Here is a 22,503-nt window from a genome sequence, read left to right as displayed (position 1 = left end):
AATTACTGGACCTTTCGAATTAAAACAAAAGCTTATGCCTTTCATCACGCTGGTATGTAAATTTATTCACCCCACTACTTACGTATTTTTTTTTTTTTGTTTTATTAATCTCTCACCTTGCTTGGCCTTTGAGTATCTTTACATTTCATGATCTACGTACCCTTTGAACTAGATTATGTTATAGAATTGTACTTGATCTTATAGATGGCTATGATTTTCAGGGGGTTAAAAGGTGAACTTGGATATGATTTCTATGTTCTTGTTCGGATTCGAACAATCGAACCGCAATGTTCACCTGTTCACGGTCACAAATCCAATGCTACACAGAGAGTAGAAAGCCAGCCGTTCAGAGAACGAAAATTATCTGTTTAGGATCTGCCCCGGGCGGTCATTTATCCTGCGACCTAGTGCTTACAAGGCAACTAGGCCGGCTTCTTTAAATTTAAATATGTAGGTTGGTAAGCTTCTGGATAGCCCAGTCACCAATTTTTATACCCTGGTTGAGAATTCTACACGTTAACCTTCGAACAAAAAAAGGCCATTCCGAGGGTTAGGTGTAGGGACTCTATAGGGGCAAACAGCTCTAAAAGTTGTGCCAGCCTAGTTAGCTTAGTTGGTGGTGCGTCTGCCTTGTAAGCGCTAGGCCGCGGGTTCGATTCCCGCCCGGGGCGGATTTTATCCTGATGGGATAATGTTCGTTCTCGGAACGGCTGGCTTTCTCCTATCCTGTCTTCCTTCTCCCTTCGATTTCGGGACGATAAGACCATAGCAGTTACAGTTAAAAAACCTCTTAAAAAAAAAAAAAAAAAAAATCTAATCCGGCCCGAATGACCAAAATATTTAGGACAGAGGCATTAATTAAGAAGACAATACGGGCAGTCTTACTGAGACTGCGTGGGAGCCGCTGTAAAACAAGGAGTGTAATCAATAATTATTTTTGTAGGATAACTTATAAAACTGCACAATTAATCATAGTTACTTACAACCACGTTTCAAAACAAAAAGAAACTACAGAACACGAGTTAATCGATCATCGTCAGCAAAAGTAAACAAAATTAGAAAGAAAGTAAAAATCACAGTAATAAATAGAGAGCTCTAAAAAAGCGTTAAACAAAATAACAAAAATAACACATTAGATGTCTCGCTGAAAATATGCATAACTAACTTGGTAGGTAATGTAGGTACATAATTATGTAGAATAAGTATGTGAATCAGCTAGTAAGAACTATAGCTACAAGTAGTAACAGAAAAGAATTATGTTGTTTGTTATAAATATAAAACAAAGTAATAAAAAAAAAATAATAATAATAAAAAAATAGAGGTTTATTTAAAATTATAATGGGTGAACCAAATAAATAATAATCAATAACTCATAGGTAACATGTTAAATCAGGGTTGTCCAACCTTAGGGCACCCGAGGGCCGCAAGAGAGAGTCACTTAGTAATGCTGTAATACCTACAAAAGTTATGAAAAAGCTCTCTACTTGACCACAAAAATTAATGCTTTGATTTTTTTTTTTAATTTCTTGTTGATTAAGAAATCAATTTCCATATTAAAATGAAATTTTGGTCTGATATTGATTTCATTACGAGTTTCTTTACTTGGATTATTAGGTTGTGTAATATATTGAAGATCACTTAGCTCTGGATTCACATCAACTCTATTAGAGTGTATAATTGCCAAGGCATTGTCAACTTTATTTTCTTGAGAGGTTATATTTTTATTGTCTACTTTTCCCCTTGCATCATTGTTTTGGTTCCTATGCCCGTTTGTTTCATCATAGTTATCATTTACACCAATGTCATTTTTGTACGGTTCATTTGCTATTGCCAACATATTAAATCTACTTTGAGATTTTGGATGGATTTGATTACTTGGCTCGGTAACTTCTTCCACCAATGTCATTTTTGTACGGTTCATTTGCTATTGCCAACATATTAAATCTACTTTGAGATTTTGGATGGATTTGATTACTTGGCTCAGTAACTTCTTGGTAACAAAAAAGATCAATTTCTGTATGTATTTCAATTTTCTGCTTTCTTTCCTCCAGGAATCACAAGATATTCAGAAGAATGGCGAAAAGCAATCTTAGATGAAATCAAAACCCAAGGGATGAAATCATTTCACAAGGTATTCATAGGCAATGGCCTCGGGAAGCTAGAACAAGACTATGAAGCACGAGTAACAAAAAAGATCAATTTCTGTATGTATTTCAATTTTCTGCTTTCTTTCCTCCAGGAATCACAAGATATTCAGAAGAATGGCGAAAGGCAATCTTAGATGAAATCAAAACCCAAGGGATGAAATCATTTCACAAGGTATTCACAGGCAATGGTCTCGGGAAGCTAGAACAAGACTATGAAGCACGGAGAAAAGATCACATCACACATTTCATTTGTCGGCTAACTTATTCAAGGACAGAGGAACTACGTAGATGGTTCATTGCACAGGAGTTGGATTTGTTTAGACTGAGGTGGACACATCTGAGCAGTGAAGGCAGACAGGCATTTTTGAAGAGCAATGATTTCTGCTATATGAGTATATCGGATTTTGTCGGCTAACTTATTCAAGGACAGAGGAACTACGTAGATGGTTCATTGCACAGGAGTTGGATTTGTTTAGACTGAGGTGGACACAGCTGAGCAGTGAAGGCAGACAGGCATTTTTGAAGAGCAATGATTTCTGCTATATGAGTATTTCGGAAGAGGAGACTAGTGGTTTACTTAACATTTCCAATGGCCTTATAGATAAATCAAAAGGTAAGTTGAATCCTAAAGGGGAAAAACTCATGGAAATATCTTGGAAGTTGCCCTATGTTCTCAGTAGGTGCCTACTTTTAATTGTTCCTCTCAACTGTCAATTTACTCATCTGTTTGTTTTATCATAGTTTCATTCAATAATTTGTTTAATTTTGATGACATTTTGGGAAGATAGGAAATCATCCCATTAGGTTTTTTGGTTGTCAAAGGCCCTGGACTTTTTCCCTAAAAAAAAAAAAAACTGTGGTCCTGGATTGAATTTGAAAAAATAAAAATCAATATCTTAGGGGCAAAGATCTAAGATGTTATTCCCCTCCTAGAATAAATAATAATAATAAAAAAAAACTTTGGTACTTGGCTAATCTCTCCTTCCCTCCCTGCTTGCAGATTATTACAAGGTTCCTTTCACCGAAGTGTTGGACTTGATTAGTAAGCGGAGAATATTTGTGCACAAGGGTTTTGGGTACATAACGAGTCAAGACATCATCTCCGTCATAGCTACCCAGTATAGATCCTTTATCTCCAAACAACTCATGCTGTGCAGTAATTTGTATTCGAGAATCATTGAAGATGAAAGGTAAGTATGTAGAACAAAAAAGAGAAAGGATGTGAGTTAGTGAGTGTGAGAGAGGGTGATGGAAAAAATCATGCTGTGCAGTAATTTGTATTCGAGAATCATTGAAGATGAAAGGTAAGTATGTAGAACAAAAAAGAGAAAGGATGTGAGTTAGTGTGAGAGAGGGTGATGGAAAAAAAGGTAGATTTTTCCAGCGTAGTTACCTTGGAGGGTAAAGCCTGCTTGGCTAGGTTACCAATAGATCAGTTGCGCTTACTTGGGTGATGTTTCAAAGCCATAGAGCAGGAAATATGAGGACCAACGGATTTTTTCTTTTTCTTCTACGACTTCTAGATCCCGAAATAAATCGATTTAAAAAATACCGGTAAATCATGAACTTTGACATCACGGCATACGCTCCCGTAGTCCCGAGATAAATCGATTTAAAAAATACCGGTAAATCATGAACTTTGACACCACGGCATACGCTCCCGTACGCGATGACGTCACATCAAATGTTCCGAGCAAAGCTCCCTCGCAGGCAACGCATTACGTTTCTGCGCAGTTCTTTCTGCTCCTCCGCTGGCGCGCTTGCATAGTGGCGCTACCTAACAGACGAAAAAAACAACTGCGTAAAGTCTGATTCACACATATTTGAACTCTTTCATTAGAACGGAAAATAAAAATTGAATTTTCGACCTTTTACAGTTATTTTTTCGGAGGTTTGACCACAGATCTGGATTTTTCCCAACTTTTTACATAGTAATCGACCATTTATTTATAATTTTTACCCATTTGCAACTGCTCCATTCAATTCCCATCAGGGAAAACCTTATCCAAAACTGATAGGGTTTGTTCTGGGAATGTCTGACTTTTTCCTATCCTGTCTTCTCTTCTTTCTCTAGCTTTTGACTTCCTCTTGACTTTTGCCATTTTAAATCTAAGAATTAAACAAAGTACCTAATTAGATACCAATTATTCATTAATTACTCACCACTATTTTATGATTTTAAACCAAAAAAGATTAAATAAGATGGTTAAATAAAAAGAAATTCGAACAATGGTACATTTGAGAAAACATTCATGTGAAATACTTGTTACCCGGGACGATTATTTCTACACCGTTCGGAACTCCGACACTGCACCTTTTTTTTACCATTTATTTAAAAAGTATTCACATAAAATTATTGCAATGCATTTAAATCTATTGATAATTATGTTTTAAGTCCAGAAAAAATGAAAAAGTCACTTGAAAGCTCAATACACAGTCTACAAACCTTAGCTACGAAACTCAGTTTCTTAAGGGAAAAAACAGACAATTGTGAAAAAACGTAGGTTCCTCTCGAAGCACAATTTTCAAACTGATTTTTTTCAATGTTTACAAACATCAGCTGATTTTGATGTATGAGAAGTTAAACACAAATCGTCTGAAAAATCATTTAAAATTATCAGGGGTTCTCAAAAATGGCACGTTTCCTTATTTTTGGCGCTTAAATAAAAAAATGCCGATTTTCGGTACGAAGACGGTGAGTAGGTGTTTTACCTTAGATTTTTCCAGCGTAGTTACCTTGGAGGGTAAAGCCTGCTAGGCTAGGTTACCAATAGATCAGTTGCACTTTCTTGGGTGATGTTTCAAAGCCATAGAGCAGGAAAAATGAGGACCAACGGAATTTTTCTTTTCCTTCTAAGTACGACTTCTAGATCCCGAGATAAATCGATTTAAAAAATACCGGTAAATCATGAACTTTGACACCACGGCATACGCTCCCGTACGCGATGACGTCACATCAAATGTTCCGAGCAAAGCTCCCTCGCAGGCAACGCATTACGTTTCTGCGCAGTTCTTTCTGCTCCTCCGCTGGCGCGCTTGCAGAGTGGCGCTACCTAACGGACGAAAAAACAACTGCGTAAAGTCTGACGTCATACATATTTGAACTCTTTCTTTAGAACGGAAAATAAAAATTGAATTTTCGACCTTTTACAGTTATTTTTTCGGAGGTTTGACCTCAGATCTGGATTTTTCCCTACTTTTTACATAGTAATCAACCATTTATTTATAATTTTTATCCATTTGCAACTGCTCCATTCGATTCCCATCAGGGGGAACCTTATCCAAAACTGATAGGGTTTGTTCTGAGAATGTCTGACTTTTTCCTATCCTGTCTTCTCTTCGATTTCGGGACGATGATAGTCCGTTGTTAGTTTCCTCTATCCTATCTTCCTTCTCACTTTTAGCATGATAAAGGTGGGTAGGTACACAACATCAGTGAGCATCAATCAAGTGTAGGCACAGCTTAAGATATGAGAAGTTAAAATTCCCTCTATCAAACTCTTTTTTTTTAGGAGAAGGTATCTCGCACCCATCCTGCCTTTCTTCTCTCTCCACACCAAAAATTGTGACATAATAACACTAAGAAATTACATTGATTTATTTTTTGGTTCGTTTCGGCCTCAAAGGACCACGAAATTCTTAACCATAGAGGTTTTTGCTTTCTCTTGTGCCAGTAAATCTTCATCCTAGATGAATGGTTGGTCTTTCTCTCCTCAGACCACTTGCTGTTAGATCTTGCTGTGGTGGAAGTTGCTGCTTTGTTTGTGGATTTCTCTGAAGTCATTTCTGTAATTCCATTTATTTACATTAACAGGGATTGGTGTTAAGATGGAGGACGCGCTGCATCTATATCGGTCTGAGTTCACCAAGAAACTGGATGGTGACAAGTTTGACAAAGGATACGCCTACAACATTCGCCACAGCTATGGAAAAGAAGGCAAACGAGTCAACTACACCCCGTACAGTTGTATGAAGATTATCAACTTGAACGTGGGACCCGGTATGTACATGAGATTTTTTTTTTTTTTAAAAAAAAAAGAAAGATTAGTGTTTTACCGCCGTTTTTATTTCGTAGCAATGAAACAACTGCTACTTTAGACTCGTCTGGCCTGTATCGTAGCATGCCCATCCTGTAGTATGCCTCTTATCAGATGGGCTAGAAGAGACACAATGCTTCCGATTTTGGTGCTGGGTCAACACGAGAACACCGGAAAGTAACCCGATCTGGAGGTTGGTGGTTCAAAGAGTAGTTATTAAACGGGGTGCGACATTTATGACCATTGTAACTGCTAAGGTCTTACCGTCCCGAAATTGAAGAGAGAAGGAAGACAGGATAGGAGAAACCCAGCCGTTCCGAGAGCGAACATTATCCCTTTAGGATAAAATTCGCCCAAGGGGGGAATCGAACCCGCGTTCTAGGGCTTACAAGACATGTTATCTTTGACATAGCCTATCAGATGGGCGAGAATAGACACAATACTTCCCATTTAGGCTTTGTGTCAGCACAAGGACACCAGAAAGATGGTACAAATTTTTGGAGTCTGGCTTATGGTAAAGGAGAAAAATATTAAGCTCGAGAGGGGGGGGGGAATATATAACAGTCCTGGTACTAACACTGGGAAAGTAGTACAACATGTGAACTCACCTGAAATACAACATACGAACTCACCTGTAGTACAACACGTGAGAGCACACCCACATCTATGTTTCCATTGAGCAGTTCTGCCACTCTCTCCACCTCTAGACTCAGGCACGATTTTAGTTCTTCGTGAAGTTCTTGCTGGGACATTTGACTCAAATAGGTGGCCAGGGCCTGACGCAGGATTTTGCACTGGAGGGAACACTGTTCGTGATTGGACAGGGCGGAAAAATCGCCCGCGGCGATCGAAGACAGTTCCGTGCCTGGGGAAAAGATCGAAAATAAATGTCGAATGAGTTCGGTTGGGATTTGGGAAAATGTGGAAAAATAGTCCCTAATGGGCCACTAAAGTAATGGTAATGGGAAACTTAAGTTAAACAACATTGCGCGTGGTTGGTATCCGAATGGGAGACAAACCATCTGGGCAATGGAGTACTGATCGCTTTTCCTGACTCCACTCAGGCTGGGAGAGTTAATGTGAGACTTTCGATCACTCTACTCTAAACTCTAAACCTTAGTAGTGACGTTAAACCTATAAAAAAGTAAAATTATTTTATTTATTTTTTAATTTAAACATATAAATAAATAATAATGAGCTTATTATATGATTTGATCCTTAAAATTTCTACATAGGTAATTCTAGAAAGCTAGAAACAGAAATCTTACTACGAAAAGCTTACCGTTGATATGATTCAGTTTCGCTATGAGCAGGTTCAAGTTCTCCAAATGTCCAGGTCCCGTGGTCCCAGCCGACTTCCCTGAGCCACGCCGCTTATAACCACAGCTGATCTCACTCTCCGTTGCCGAATCCGTGATTTGTTCCAGCGGTTCCAACACATTCTCCAACGTTGTGATGATCTTATCGATGGATTTTATAACCGGGATATGACAGGATTCGTCCAGCATGGAGTAGTCGATCGAAGGCCTGTAGCACGTCCGACAACACTCGGAGATATCTGCGTCCGTGTTCGGATCCGATCGGTGGCAGTTTCGGCATTCTTCGTGTCCCCCCGGTTCGTGTGTTTCCGTGGCTAACGAATCGTGATTCATTCGGCAGCATCTTTTCCCACATACGTAATGATCGTCTACGTTAACCGGACTGAATGCGCGGTCTATACTCTCCGGATCATTATAGTAGTGCTGGTTCCGTTGGCGACAGGTTGGACACACGTGACAGCTATCTTCTTTGTCGGATTTGGCGTCCTCGTTGTCACTTTCCACTTCGTCAGTCGTTCGCCGTCGTTTGGCGCCGTCACATTGGTGCCCATCGACCAGACCACTTCCATGACTGTCCGCGTGTTTCTTCCGGTACTGATGTTTCTTCTGCTTTCTTAGGACCGGAATTTCCTGATTCTCCTCGAAATCGCTCTCGTAAATCTCATCATAATCCTCGTCATTTTCCACGCGAATCGGTCCGATGGACGCAAGGAGATCGTCCAAATCGGGCGATTTTTCGTGCTCAATGGAGCCAAGGCTTTCGAGCAGTTCGTCACGAAGGGATACGGCTGAGCTGGTTCGCTTGATTTGTGTTACGAGTGGGGATGGCATGATGGAGGCTAGGTTCAAGTGGTTGGCGGGTTTTGCGTGGCTTGCTTCATCAATATTTGAAGTTTCATTGGCGTTTACAGCCTCTCTGTTGCTCGCTTCACCGCTATCACAGGCGTTACTAGATGGACTCCGCTCATTCCTTGTATCATCTTTGTCTACTTCATCAGAAGTGTCTAATACTATTCTAGGATTAGTTGAGCTGTTTTCTTCATTTGTTTGATCTGCACTTGAGCTAGGTCCTGTGGACTTTACAATCATATTGTACACAAGGTTCGCTATAGAAGAACCAGAAGGTATTTTATCCGGAGCAGATTCTTTGACACTACTTCCATTCTCAATGTTTCCTAGCTGGTCGCTGGCCGTGTTTTGAGCTTCAACGACCTCTTTCTCACACCTCGTGTCCTTTACAGAACTAGCTATTTTTTCCATCTTATCCGAGTGTTCTTTCGAATTCATATCATCGATGTTTTTCATGTTTCTCGACACGACTACAATGTTGGGGTGCGTAGTCTCGTAGGCAGCATCATAGTTTGTTCTTTCCCCACTCGAATTCTTTCTTTGAGCTATGTCTTCTTCTATATCACTGGGTTTTGTCTTTATTTCTATTTCATTGAGCAGTTGGTTATGGGAATCAGTCTTCTTATCTACATTTGGTTCAATGGCGTCAGACTTGTCTACAATTAGATTGTACACCAAGTCTGCCATTGAAGACGAAGGCCCTACTCTGGCTGCAGTGGCCTCTTTATTCTCACCTATGGGTGGATTGTCTACAATATTTTGATTATCATCTATTTTCTTAATGTCTCTTATAAGTGTACTTTGTTCTATAGATGTTTCAGGTACTGGATTGATTTCACTAGTGTTTATATTATGTCTATAGTTGAGCTCTTGAGTTTCATTTGTCCCAAGTTCATTGCCTTGACTATCATTTCCTTCAGTATTAGCATTTCCATCTTGTTCACTACTTCCTGCTACTCTGGCCTTCCCATTGTACGTTTGTTCGTTGGCATCCGTTCTGTCTGCAGTTGCCTTGACTATCATTTCCTTCAGTATTAGCATTTCCATCTTGTTCACTACTTCCTGCTACTCTGGCCTTCCCATTGTACGTTTGTTCATTGGCATCCGTTCTGTCTGCAGATTCAGCATTCATATCGATGCTTTCACAATGGTTGATAACTATACTTGGTCTTTGCCGAACCCCATCTGTACTTTCTTGACCAAGTACTTCCGTTGTACTACTACTTCGTTCAAATCCTCCATTAGCATTTTGTGGATTGTCCGGTCTATTGTTGTTTCTATTAAGTACATCATTGGTTGTTTCATTGATATTTCCATTATCTGCAGTATTTACAGAATTTACAGTACCGACACTTAGATTTCCATTGGCATCCATATTTACACCAGCTCTTGCGTTATTTATACTAACTTCTTCATTAGTTACACTAACTTCTTTCTTATTTAAACTAACTTCTCTATTATTTACACTAGTTCTTTCACCGACACTTAGATTTCCATTGGCATCCATATTTACACCAGCTCTTGCGTTATTTATACTAACTTCTTCATTAGTTACACTAACTTCTCTCTTATTTAAACTAACTTCTCTATTATTTACACTAGTTCTTTTATTATTTACATGTTGTTGTTGTTGTTGTTGTTGTTGTTGTTGTTGTTGTTGTTGTTGTTGTTGTTGTTGTTGTTGTTGTTGCTGTTGTCGTTGTTGTTGTTGTTGTTGTTGTTGTAGCGGCTTTAGCTTTCGCCGAATGGCGATAGCAGGATAAAGAAAATATGTCTTTTTGTATCTGCTATACAAACAGGGAGGAGAACAGCCTCTCTCTTCTCTCTCCCTTCACTTTTCAAGTTCCCTCATTTTTCCTTCAATTTACCCAACTTTTTAACATCTAAATTTAATTAATTAATATAAACTCACCAGTCAAGCCTCGATATCCACCCAACCCGGACTCGTACGAATGCACCAGGAGTTGCTGATGTTTGAGGAAATTCTCGATGGCGATTCCGTTCAGTTTGGAAGGCTGGAGGAAGCGTTGCGGAATGCGGCCCGTGTCAGAATACGAAGAGTTGGATATGCTCCCCCCGAAGCCCAAATTGAGGAGTATGGTTTCCGGATCCGCCTTGCGGGCTTCGAGAAACGAATCCACGCTGTCGTGACTCCCCGCATCGGACACTTCACAACTGAGGGGGGAAAAAAAATAAAATAAAAATAAAAGAATGAAGTTATGTTTTCTTATATCCCTTGGAAAACGGAGTATGGTTTCCGGATCCGCCTTGCGGGCTTCGAGAAACGAATCCACGCTGTCGTGACTCCCCGCATCGGACACTTCACAACTGAGAAAGAAAAAAAATAAATAAATAAAAATAAATAAATAAATAAAAAATAAAAATAAAAGAATGAAGTTACGTTTTCTTATATCCCTTGGAAAATCTCGTCTCAAAAGGCACAATTAGATGAAGTGTGCCTTATGAGAATGAGAATCGGTCATACCAAGATCACACATTCTCACCTTTTCAAAAGAGAGGAAAGACCAGTAGAACGTGTAACAGTAGAACACATCCTACTGCACTGTAAAAAGATTAAGACCACCTTCGTTCCTCGGTAGTGAGAATCGGTCATACCAAGATCACACATTCTCACCTTTTCAAAAGAGAGGAAAGACCAGTAGAACGTGTAACAGTAGAACACATCCTCTGCTGTACTGTAAACCTACTGCACTGTAAAAAGATTAAGACCACCTCCGTTCCTCGGTAACCCGCTATCCAATATCCTATCCGACAATCCCGACTACATTTCAACCCTGATGACTCTGATGAGAATGGGAGGTATGAGACCAAGAGGAAGACCGAGATACCGATATAGTGATGTCATCAGAGCTGATATTCAAAGAAAACAAGGAAATTGGAACGACATCGAGAGGGAGCAGAGATACAATGATCGAAATTGGTGGAGAGGCTTCGTACATCGACCCGTCCCATGATGGAACGATCCGACTGAATTCGCTGGAACACGCGTTTCAACGGATTCTTCCAATCGTTCAGGAGACTGCGTGTGAATTTCAACGAAAATTCGTCCAACGATCGAAACTGAGCGCGTTTCAACGAAGCCTTCACGCCACCGCTGCCTGATTCATTGAGATTCTTCTCAACCGGTGCGAACTGATGACTCTCGCCCGTTTCAAGCGCGAACACGGGAAAATCGTTCAATTCGCTGACGGCCTTGTCGAGATTTTCGTTGGCCAAGTCTTCGTTGCTGTCTATCTCTTCGTTAGCATCGTCTTCGTGTGTCCATTCGTTGGTCTCATGGTTGGCCTCCCTGATAGATTGCCTTTCTGTGAAGAGCCCCCTTTTGGAATCACAAAGTTTTTCGTGATAAAGGCTCTCAAATGGGTCTTCTTCTTTCTTCTCTTCTAATTTGAATTTATTTCCTTTGAAATTAGCAGCCCGTTCTGTTTGAAAATCACTGGCGCTGCTTTCAAGCCCGGATCTTTCTAAGATCTAGGATAAAATCCGCCCCGGGTGGGAATCGAACCCGCGGCCCAGCGCTTACAAGGCAGACGCACTACCAACTAAGCTAACTAGGCTGGCTATGGATTGATTGATTGATGACTCTGATGAGATTCCTGATGTAGTCCTTATTTCTTTGAATACACTAATGGCTGATATAATTAATTGAGAAATGTGTATTAAATAGATAAATAACATTTTCTGATTTGATAGCGGAAACTGCTGAGGTATTATTACTTACTATTACTACATAGCCATCACAGACCGCGGGGGTCCAAGCTGACTAGGCTCCCTCGAAGTCACTTTTAACTTCTATTACCCAATTTTTTTTTACTTTTTCTTGTTGAGTACCTATGTGTTTCCCATTCAGGAAAAAAGTCCCTTTCAAATCCAGTTATTACTAGATCTGGAAAATACGTAGAAGAGGAAAATAAACCACAACAGTTCTCATTTTAATATCTTGGACTTAAACGATCATAGTACTTTATCTACAAACCTGACGTGGCGCTTTAGATACATAAATTCATTCTGTGATAATCCTAGAGCTCTAAACTTAGTCATACAGAGATAAGGGTATTTTCTCTCGCGTTATCTAGGAAATTTTCAAGATCAAACTACCTTTAGAACTGACGTGGTCAGCTCGGGGGAACACATCTGAAAACCCACAGAATACATCTGAGCGGTTGGCGGCATTTCGGCCGCTTTTTGGCGGTTTTGGGCTCCACAGACTTAACGGGAAGAGATAACGAAAAAGTTATGAGAAAACACCTCCCAAAACCTATGTAAACCTTCATAAAAACTTTATATTGACATAGGAGTAACGGTTGGCTCTATTTCGATCGCCAAAAAATCGGTCGAGGTTTATATTGATTTTCAGCTGTAATGACTAAATGGTTAGAGATATTGAAAAAAAATATGGGAGAAATCATACCTAAAACACCCAAACAAGCATAATTCAGAGCTCGGGGGAACACATCTGAAAACCCACAGAATACATCTGAGCGGTTGGCGGCATTTCGGCCGCTTTTTGGCGGTTTTGGGCTCCACTGACTTAACGGGAAGAGATAACGAAAAAGTTATGAGAAAACACCTCCCAAAACCTATGTAAAACCTTTATAAAAACTTTATATTGACATAGGAGTAACGGTTGGCTCTCTTTCGATCGCCAAAAAATCGGTCGAGGTTTATAGTGATTTTCAGCTGTAATGACTAAATGGTTAGAGATATTGAAAAAATTATGGGAGAAATCATACCTAAAACACCCAAACAAGCATAATTCAAGAGGATAAAGAAAGTCGTGTGATGTTCACATCAGATTTTTAGTAATTTTATTCGAGAGTTAAAATTATTGCAACTTACTTGATCTTGGTAAGTACATTTCGGGCCGCGTTGGAGAATCGATTGGTGCCGGGAGAGGCAGCCCCAGTCCCGACCTTCCCGTTGGGCGGCAGAGACTTAGCTGTAGGAAGTCCGCTGTCCGAGGGAGAGCCCAGGGAGGAGGTTTCTCGCTCGTAGTCTAGGAGCTTCTCCATGATTTTCTGCACGATGCAGGATTTGGTCTGCGCTGAGCCTGAAGGGAAAGAAACCGAAGGAATAGAATATATCATCCTGCTGGGATAGGACTGAAAAGTCCCTTTACTCCCGCATTCTAAACAAGGTCTTATGTATTTTATGGTTTTAATTACATAACATAAATAATAACAGAACACTAGAAGACAAGGACGTTAAAATAAGTTGAGATCCGACCCGAAAGGATTAAAAATCTAATTTTTTTTTTTTTTTTTTTTTTTTTTTTTTTTTTTTTTTAAAGATGAGTGTTTCCCCCCCGTTTTTTTTTCGTAGCGATGAAACAACTGCTACATTGGACGCTTGTGGTCTGTGTCGTAGCATGCCCATCCCGTAGTATGCCTCTCATCAGATGGGCGAGAAGAGACACAATACTTCCCATTTAGGTGCTGGGTCAACACGATAACACCAGAAAGTAACCCGTTGAAATATTTGCAATCGAAAAACGAGTACAAATTTTTGTAGCAAATGAAATTTCAGACTGGTATCTTCCCTACTTAAAGTCCCCCAGACAAACTAAGCTGGTTTACTGCAATTAAAGTCCCCCAAGCCCTAAAATTAAAAGGCAAGTGCCATTCTTAAATAACCACAACAGGGATTGCGAACCTTTTTCGGGGCACGAGCTACTCAGCTGACTAGGAGACCCTTGGCAAGCCACCTTTGGTCTGGGGAAGCAAAAATTCACGTCCTAAATTGTTGGTTCTTTGATTCCCATAAGAGTTGCTCTTAACTTGTGCGTTGTGCGGCTGCCTGCGAATTGACGGGTTGGCGATCCCCGGAACTACAACATTTACTTACCTCACGTCTGGGTTACTGCTATGTACTGATTTCCTATCTATTGATAGGAACTGCTTCAGACTGGACAGTTTGGTCCGTACATTGTCCGTCCGGAACTGTCTCACAAATGTTTCTACCTTCACCTGGATATTACCTGTAAGATGGGACATTTTTGAAATCATGTTTGAAAAAGGGGTTTTTTTTAAGAAAAAAAAAAAAAAAGTTTGATAGGGGGAACTTTAACTGCTGAGGTCTTTTATCGTCCAGAAAGAGAAAAGTACGTAATACTAATACAGCATAGATTGTTTTTTTTTTCTTCTTCTTTTTTTCTTTATTATTTTTATTTTCTTATTTTTTTATTTTTTTTGTCCTAAGAGGTTTGATAGATTGAAATGTAACTGCTGAGGTCCTATCGTCCCGAAAGCGAATAGAAAAACCTGGTGTGAACATCACACGACTTTCCTTATTCTATTGAATGATGTTTAGTTGGGTGTTCTTCTATTGTAACTTTTACAATATCTCCAACCGTTTCGTCAGTATAGCTGAAAATTGCCAAAAATCGGTCGAAAGCCGTCAAAAAGCGGTCAAAATACCGCCAACCAGAGCACCTATGTAAACCAAAAGTTTTGTATTACATCTGTGTCACATTTGTGGACAGGTCAAAAATGTTATTTTTACCCCAGCAATCAAAAAAGTACATCTTACAATAGAGAAGAGGAGGTTTGTCTTAAAATTTGGACTTCGTTTCCCCTCAAATGTCAACTAAAAGTGCTCAAGTAGATAACATGAGAGATAATATTAGGTTTCCAAAGCAAAATCTCCATTTTCCTCATAGAAATAAGTTGTCAAAATTTGCAAAAGTAAAAATGCAGAACAAAATAATATTTGATCAATTCAATATTTTGAGCAGCAACCTGTTAGCTATCATGAAACACTTTCCGAATTCCCTACTGTGTAGATTAGTTACAATAGAACCAAGATAAGCCCGACTAGAGAAATAGTAATGCCTTACCATCATGCTAATTAAAATTTGCCTTCAAACACTAGCTAAACACATTATTGGCATAATTACTTAAAAACTAATTTAATATTTAAAGGCAAAAGTAGGTACCTACATACCTTATGGGGGTCAATTTATTCTTCAAGAATTTGACTCTTTGTACACAGTTGTGAAAGACGGGCAAAAAAGTAAAAACTGGCAAATTGAACAGGCAGAATTATGAGTTCTTACTGGAGAATCTGGAGATTTGTGATTTATTTTAATCAGTCTGCCAAAAGTGGTACTTGTTTTCCTTCAAATGGAAATGTTCAGGATCCCGAGTTCGTAGAGCTCTAGGTATCACAGCTGATAAGAATTTTTTTTATCATCAAAACAAAAATCCACAGATAACTTGTTCAGGGTGGCCAACTATGCAAATCACAAATCTGTCAAAATATATTTCAAAAAAAAAATCTAAAATATTCGGAACGATTGAATAGCTAGAATATTTTTTCGGGAATAGATCAAAAGTACTTTTTTATGATTTTTAATTGAATGAAATATATTTTTTATCAATTTAATAATCATTTTTTTAGGTTGGTCAATCTCATAGCCCTTAAAATCAAGGATTAGATCTACCAATGAAAATGTATGGTTGTATGGGATCAAAAGTAATCTCTTTTTTCATTGGTTGATTTGCCCGGTCATCGATCACTGATCAAAACGGATTGCATAAAAAAAATCACTCTCAAAAGTCACAACAAAAACAAAAGCAGCTGTTGAAAAATTCTTGCCATTTTTTAGGTTTCTGAAGTAAAAGGTAAAGGTAAAGGCGAAAGTACTGTAAATTCAAGTAGATTTGATTAAATTTGAAGTGTCATACAGCATATTTTACTTTATTTTACTAGTCAAAATGAATCGTAGATGTTTCTGACTACCAAGAAGAGTATCGATAGGAAATCAATAATCCAGCTGGAGTGAAAGCACCCCAATCCATCACAGGTAAGAATAGTAATAATATGACCTATGCTTCTGTCCTGATAGACTGATAATAGCCAGCCTAGTTAGCTTGAAGGGTAGCACATCTACTCTGCAACTCCAGGTTCGATTCCCACCCAAGACAAAGTAAATCCCCCCAAACAGACAGTTTGTTCTTGGAACAGATGGGTCTCTTATCCTGTTGCAGGGGTGGGATATATGCCAGTATGCAAGTGATTGTATTATTCCCAGATACTGAATAGATCAGTTGCACTTACTTGGGTGATGTTTCTAAGTGATAGAGCAGGAAAAATGAGGATCAACGGAATTTTTCTTCTTCTTCTTCTTCTACAACTTCTAGATCCCAAGATAAATTGATTAAAAAAATGCCAGTAAATTGTGAACTTTGACATTATTGCATATGCTCCCGTAGGCAATGACGACACATCAAATGTCCCAAGCAAAGCTTCCTTGCAGGCAATGCATTAATGTGTTTGTGCGCATACATTTCTATTCAGTTCTTTCTGCTCCTCCGCTAGCGCGCTTGCAAAGTGGCGCTACCTAATGGACAAAAAAAAACAACTGTGTAAAGTCTGACGTCACACATAATTGAACTCTTTCATTAGAACGGAAAATAAAAATTCAATTTTCAACCTTTGAGAGTTTTTTTTTTTTTTTTTTTTTTTTTGGTTTTTTTTTTTTTTTTTTTTTTTTAGTTTTGACCTCAGATTTGGATTTTTCCCAACTTTTTACATAGGAATTGCCCATTTATTTATAATTTTTACCCATTTGCAACTGCTCCATTTCATGTTTTTCTAGGTTTCATCATGTTTTTACTCTTTGCCCTCATAGAGAAAAAATGAGTGGAAATTATCAGCATTCATCTATAAATACTGGTACTCAATTTTACTATTATCATTTCAGATCACACCCATTTTTATGATGATGGACGATGGCCAAGGGGCGGACATTTGCCGGGTGTGCCGCTCTGAGGGGTTACCAGACCGGCCACTATTTCATCCTTGTATCTGCACGGGGAGTATAAAGTGGATCCATCAGGTAATAATAACTTTATTAGATTCACTAGGTACAGATAGATTGAGTACAGAGATGTCTGGCTGGGAACATTAAACAGGGACTAGACAAGCTTGGTCTGGCTGGGCAATTTTAAACAGGGAGTAGACCAGCCTGGATTTCCCTTGCTAAAGAAATAGCAAAGGTTGAGTGCAAAGGGCATCCACTCATAAAATTTGTAGCCAAAACCAAATGTCAGCCCAAAGCAATCACCTTAGCTGATTGAGAGGCTGACAAAAATGCTGACCATGTCTGTACATGGGCAAAGGCTAAGAAAAAAAAGAGGAGGAGGAATTCAGTAAATGTTTGTTTTTCTCTTCCCCCAGGAGTGTCTTGTTCAATGGATGAGATACAGTCGGAAAGAATATTGTGAGTTGTGCAGCTACAAGTTTTCCTTCATGCCCATCTATGCTCCAGACATGCCCCGCAGACTTCCGGTGAAAGACATTCTGGGTGGCCTGTTATCAAGCATATTGACAGCAGTCAAACACTGGATCCACTACACTCTGGTGGCAATTGCTTGGCTCGGCATCGTGCCATTGTTAGGATACAGAATATACAAGTGCTTGTTCACCGGAACATTGGATAGTGTAAGTAACTGCCGAGTCTGGGAACCTCCATAATGTTATGCTGAAGGGATCCTGGAAAATTGGGCTCCTGGGCCAGAAGTCCTGAGGGAAGACATCAACCTCAGTGGTGTAGTGGTTAGCACAGTGGACTTGGGAACTGGAAGTTGGTGGTTTGAGTCCAAGTCAAGTTGAAAAGTTATTGTGAGATAGTGTATCAGAGAACAACATTAATTTGTGACAAGCATCTGTGACTAGCCAGCCTCCTTAACTTGAAGGGTAGCATACCTGCCATTGAAGTGGTTGTGTGTTCGATACTCACCTTTGGTGAACTTTTTCTCAAACAGATATGGTTTGTTCTCAGAACAGCTGGCTTTTTCCTATCTTGTCTTCCTTTTCTCTTTGCTTTTGGGATGTTAAAACCTCAGCAGTTGTAAGTACTTCCCTTTTTCAAACATTTCTTTTTCTTTAAACTAGAATTCCAATTTTACAACCAATCCTAGTGGCATTTCCCTATCATGCCTTTCTTCTGTCTTCGATTTTGGAATAATAAGACCTTAGCAGTTACAGTCACCCCTATCAAACCTCTTTAAAAAATCCTAATGTTTTTTCTTTTAATTGTCTCTTCACAGGTCATGTCTCTTCCATTCAACCTGATTTCCACTGAGCACCTTGCCTCGGACATCATTCACGGCTCCATTGTTGTCGTGTGCACTCTGTTTGCCTTCATAGCTCTCGTGTGGCTCCGGGAACAAATTCTGCACGGTGGAGGACCCGACTGGCTGGAACGGGATGGTAACCTTCTCATCAATAATAACAATGAACAGGGAGTGCATAATAATAACAACGAGGAGGAGGGAGGGGGAGGCGAGGAAGGGGCAGAGCAGGAGGGGCAGGTCCCTCGGGAACCTGACAATATTCCGGTGAGTTATTTTTTTATATTTGTCTAGATATAGTGAGGAGGTTAAATTCAAGTTCACTTTGTTTTTGTCCTCACAGGCGGTGAGTTATTTTTTTATATTTGTCTAGATATAGTGAGGAGGTTAAATTCAAGTTCACTTTGTTTTTGTCCTCACAGGAAAAAAAAAAGCAATCACCCTAGCTAGGGTTGATCATGAGAGGCCGTCTGAACACGGGAAAAGGCGAAGAAGAAAAAGACAAAGGGAAGTGAAACTGCTTAGGTCTTATCACCCTCAAAGCATAGAGAGGAGGAAAGCAGGATAGAAGAAATCCAGCTGTTCCGAGAACGAACCTTATCTGTTTAAGACTAAGTAATTAGACAATTTTATTTTGAGAGATATGGGCTTTCCCAACACCTTACCTGTATAGGATAAAATCCGTGACCTAGCTAGCACTTACAATCTTAGGAAATCGAACCCGCGACCTTGTGCTTACAAAGCAGATGTGCTACCGTTCAAACGAACTAGGCTGACTTCCCCTTTTCTTAATGTGATTTTTTTTTTCTTTCAAACTTAAAAAATAGGTATTACAATTAAATGAAAGATTACATAGTAAAATACAATCATAATGCTTCCTTGTCTGTCCTCACCAGGTGATTAACAATGAGGGTGGCCCTATGAACCCCAATCAGAATGGAGGTGGCGATGGAGGTGCCCGGCCTGAAGGTCGGATAGAGGGAGATGTGGGAGGAGGAGGAGGAGGCAATCTGGAAAACAACTGGAACCCAATAGAGTGGGATAGAGCGGCCGAAGAATTGACTTGGGAGAGATTACTGGGTAAGTTACGAATTGAAAAAAAGAATGAAAAAGAAAAGATCAGTGTTTCACCGCCATTAGACTCCTGTGGTCTTTGTCGTAGTATGCCTCTTACTTATCAGATGGGTGATATGATAAGAGACAATATACTTTCCATTTAGATGCTGGATCAACACAAGAACACCAGAAACTCAGAAAGTAACCTCTGGAAATATTTTCAATCGAAAAACGAGTACAAATTTTTACTTCTCCTTCTTCTTCCTAGCCTTTTCCTATTTAAATACCTTGGGTCGCTGTCAATTTACTATTATAATATACTAATATAAATTTATTTTCTACTTTGCCTTGTTGCTTAGAGTGTAATAAAAACATAATTTTTATTCCAGGGCTGGACGGGTCCCTCGTATTCCTGGAACATGTGTTCTGGGTTGTTAGTTTGAACACTCTGTTCATATTGGTGTTTGCGTTCTGTCCCTATCACATGGGCAGATTCCTTCTGAGTATCGCCACACTCAAACACTATGTGAGCGCATCCAAATTTGAAGGTAAGTCATTTTTTTAAGATTGTACCTTGGAACCGCTTTCGCATTACTTCAAGGCACATTCTTTTACATCCATGCCTATCCAAGAACGGAAAAGTTTGGTCAGAAAATTTCCGCCCCGGCCGGTATTCGATCCCAGCACCTCTTGACCACTCGGCCACAGAGGTGGACCTCAGTGACCTTAAGAACACCGACTTTCAACCTGGAGGTACTGGGTTCGAATCCCGGCCGGAGCGGAATTTTTTTCCAAACTTTTCAGAAGTTCCCGGATAGACACGAAAAAAAACTGTTTTATTACAATGTTCATGGTTTTATTATAACAAAAATTGGTTTGTATTTCAGGATTACTGACAACCTTGTGTGGCTATGTGTTGGTGGGTCTGACTTTGGTTGTGCTTCATTCATTAGCTTCATTCTTCAATCTTACCAAATCCAGACGGGTGCTGGGCCTATGCTACATTGTTGTCAAGGTAAGAAACGGTGGTTTGTCACGGTGGACTTTAAATCTAGAGGTTCGTGGTTCGATTCTATGTATAAAAAACAAGATGAGTGTTTCGCCGTCGTTTTTATTTCGTAGCAATGAAACTACTGCTACATTCAACGCATGTGGTCTGTGTCGTAGCATGCCTATCCCTTAGTATGTCTCTCATCAGATGACCGATAAGAGACATAATACTCCCCATTTAGGTGCTGGGTCAAAACGAGAACACCAGAAAGTAACCCGTTGAAATATTTGCAATCGAAAAAAGGGTACAAATTTCTTGTCGCCGGTGGGATTCAAACCCGGGACCTTCTGCATGGCAAGCAAGCGCGTTACCACGGGACCAACCGTGCCCCAACATAATATCTTTATTACTATCCTATGAAATATACAAAATTCGAATGGTTTTAAGGTCTATTCCGACAGAATAAACGAGATATATTCTAGTCCATATACACTCCTTCTTTTCTCAGGTATCCCTCCTATGCGTGATCGAGATAGGCGTCCTGCCACTCATCTGTGGCTGGTGGCTAGACCTATGTTCTCTCTCCATGTTTGAGGCCACTCTCAAAGACCGTCTCCTCAGTCTAAAGACAGCGCCGGGTACGTGTATGTTCATACATTGGCTGCTGGGAATGATATACGTGTATTACTTTGCCTCGTTTATTTTGCTCCTACGAGAGGTGCTGAGGCCGGGTGTGCTCTGGTTCCTGAGAAATTTGAATGACCCCGATTTTAGTCCCATTCAGGTAAAAACTGATTTTTGAGCCCTCTTTTGTAATTGATAAAAATCTAAGAAATTATTTGAGCTTTTGGTATTGAAAAAGGCCAGACATTTTTTTTTTTTAATGCACGTAAGATTTTCATTGTTAAAAAAGTGTCTCTTAATACGGTTATTTTTTTCTTTTGCAATGGCTGGCTTTGAGACGTTAAACAGGGAGTAGACCAGCTTAGAATTTCTCTTGCTAAAGAAATAGCAAAGTGCGAAGGGCATCCGCTCGTAAAATTTGCAGCCAAAACCAAATGTCCCTAGTTAGGGCTGATTAGGGCAAATACCCTAGTTAGGGCTGGTTGAGAGGCTGACAAAAAATGCCGACCCCGTCTGTACACGGGAAAAAGCGAAGAAGAAGATTTTTTCTTCTGCAAATGGCCTTGTCACTAAATTCTATTTAAAATAAATTTTGTTTTCTCCTTCTGTTTACCCCTCAGGAGATGATCCACCTGCCCATCCTGCGTCACATCCGCCGGCTCATCGTGTCGGGGATCATATTCGGCACCGTCGTCCTACTCATGCTTTGGCTCCCCATTCGTATCATTCGGGCCCTAATGCCGGCGTTTCTCCCCTATCGGGTCACCCTCACGGCCGAGTCCCAAATTAACGAGCTGTCTCTAGAGTTGCTACTGTTGCAGGTACATAGAACCCAGATTTTATGAACTAATTGCGACTAAGGGTAGTTCATGAAATCGGGGTTCCATATAAAAGTTCATAAATTCGGGGTTACATTAGAAAACAGAGAAAGAATGGAACTTTTCCACAGTAAATGCTTAAGTACCGATTTATTGATTTTCTTTTCTATAGTGACATATTTTGTAACTAAAGGGACAAAATATGTTCATATTACTTAGCATTATTGTTTACAATTTCTGTGAGGGTTATTTTAAATTAAAAAAAAAAAATCGGAAATTTTTGTTTGCATTATCAGAAAAATAGAAAGTAAAAATCTGATTTTCGAGTAAAAAACAACTCGGATTTTCGAGTTCATATAACTGAGGTTCATAAAATCGGGGTACGTACTACTGTACTTAAAAAAAAACCGACCCCATAATAGGAAATTTTTGTATGTATAAAGATCCCCTTCTTCTTAATTTTTTGCTCATAGTTGGAAATTTTTGTGTGTGTTTTTTTTTTTTTTTTTTTTTTTTTTTTTTTTTTCCTTTTTTTTTAATTTTGCCCCTGTTTGTGTCGCAGAAT

At 39.5% G+C, this 22,503-nt stretch overlaps 3 protein-coding genes and 1 long non-coding RNA gene across 6 annotated transcripts in view; 1 reads left to right on the top strand and 3 right to left on the bottom strand.

Annotated features, from left to right (window-relative positions):
• Positions 1-9,824, bottom strand: part of LOC103511712 — a 13,945-nt gene extending 4,121 nt beyond the window's left edge. For 2 of the 3 annotated variants that reach the window (XR_003392210.1, XM_026825405.1), the window contains exons 1-3: positions 9,400-9,824; positions 7,467-9,287; positions 6,817-7,049 (exon numbers count right to left, since the gene is read on the bottom strand). Coding sequence is in view for 2 of the 3 variants with exons in the window: in XM_026825405.1 (XP_026681206.1) it covers positions 6,817-7,049; positions 7,467-9,287; positions 9,400-9,727 (2,382 nt within the window). In the remaining variant the exon portion in view is untranslated. Of the gene's footprint in view, positions 1-6,816; positions 7,050-7,466; positions 9,288-9,363 lie in introns of all 3 variants that reach the window. The other variant, XM_008476448.3, reaches the window with a different exon arrangement.
• Positions 9,825-10,173: 349 nt separating this feature from the next.
• Positions 10,174-13,545, bottom strand: LOC103511716. The gene is made up of 5 exons (XM_008476452.2): positions 13,539-13,545; positions 13,213-13,423; positions 12,785-12,829; positions 11,342-11,692; positions 10,174-10,527 (listed from the first exon to the last, which is right to left on the bottom strand). The coding sequence occupies exons 1-5, from the start codon at positions 13,543-13,545 to the stop codon at positions 10,242-10,244; spliced, it is 900 nt and encodes a 299-aa protein (XP_008474674.1). The 3' UTR covers positions 10,174-10,241.
• Positions 13,546-14,223: 678 nt separating this feature from the next.
• On the bottom strand, positions 14,224-15,529 carry LOC113468465. The gene is made up of 2 exons (XR_003392207.1): positions 15,316-15,529; positions 14,224-14,350 (listed from the first exon to the last, which is right to left on the bottom strand). It is a non-coding gene; the product is annotated as an uncharacterized LOC113468465 (long non-coding RNA).
• Positions 15,530-15,963: 434 nt separating this feature from the next.
• The window catches only part of LOC103511715 (E3 ubiquitin-protein ligase MARCH6), a 23,701-nt gene continuing 17,161 nt past the window's right edge, over positions 15,964-22,503 (top strand). The window contains exons 1-9 of the mRNA XM_008476451.2: positions 15,964-16,177; positions 17,078-17,212; positions 17,554-17,817; positions 18,426-18,716; positions 19,346-19,529; positions 19,895-20,053; positions 20,393-20,520; positions 21,005-21,280; positions 21,741-21,941. Of these exons, the coding sequence (XP_008474673.1) occupies positions 17,093-17,212; positions 17,554-17,817; positions 18,426-18,716; positions 19,346-19,529; positions 19,895-20,053; positions 20,393-20,520; positions 21,005-21,280; positions 21,741-21,941 (1,623 nt within the window). The 5' untranslated portion in view covers positions 15,964-16,177; positions 17,078-17,092. The remainder of the gene's footprint in view (positions 16,178-17,077; positions 17,213-17,553; positions 17,818-18,425; positions 18,717-19,345; positions 19,530-19,894; positions 20,054-20,392; positions 20,521-21,004; positions 21,281-21,740; positions 21,942-22,503) is intronic.

Source organism: Diaphorina citri, unplaced genomic scaffold (assembly GCF_000475195.1).
Source record: "Diaphorina citri unplaced genomic scaffold, Diaci psyllid genome assembly version 1.1 scaffold744, whole genome shotgun sequence".
NCBI classification, from domain to species: domain Eukaryota; kingdom Metazoa; phylum Arthropoda; class Insecta; order Hemiptera; family Psyllidae; genus Diaphorina; species Diaphorina citri.
This window is presented reverse-complemented; position numbering and strand designations above follow the sequence as displayed.

What these genes read in the sequence shown, in the direction of transcription:
- LOC103511716 (XM_008476452.2), bottom strand. An exon ending in AATGTACTTACCAAGATCAA is followed by an intron (nt 12,830 to 13,212) that starts GTAAGTTGCAAT and finishes GTGGGTTTTCAG; the next exon opens with ATGTGTTCCCCCGAGCTCTG. An exon ending in TGCTTGTTTGGGTGTTTTAG is followed by an intron (nt 11,693 to 12,784) that starts GTATGATTTCTC and finishes TGATTCCAAAAG; the next exon opens with GGGGCTCTTCACAGAAAGGC.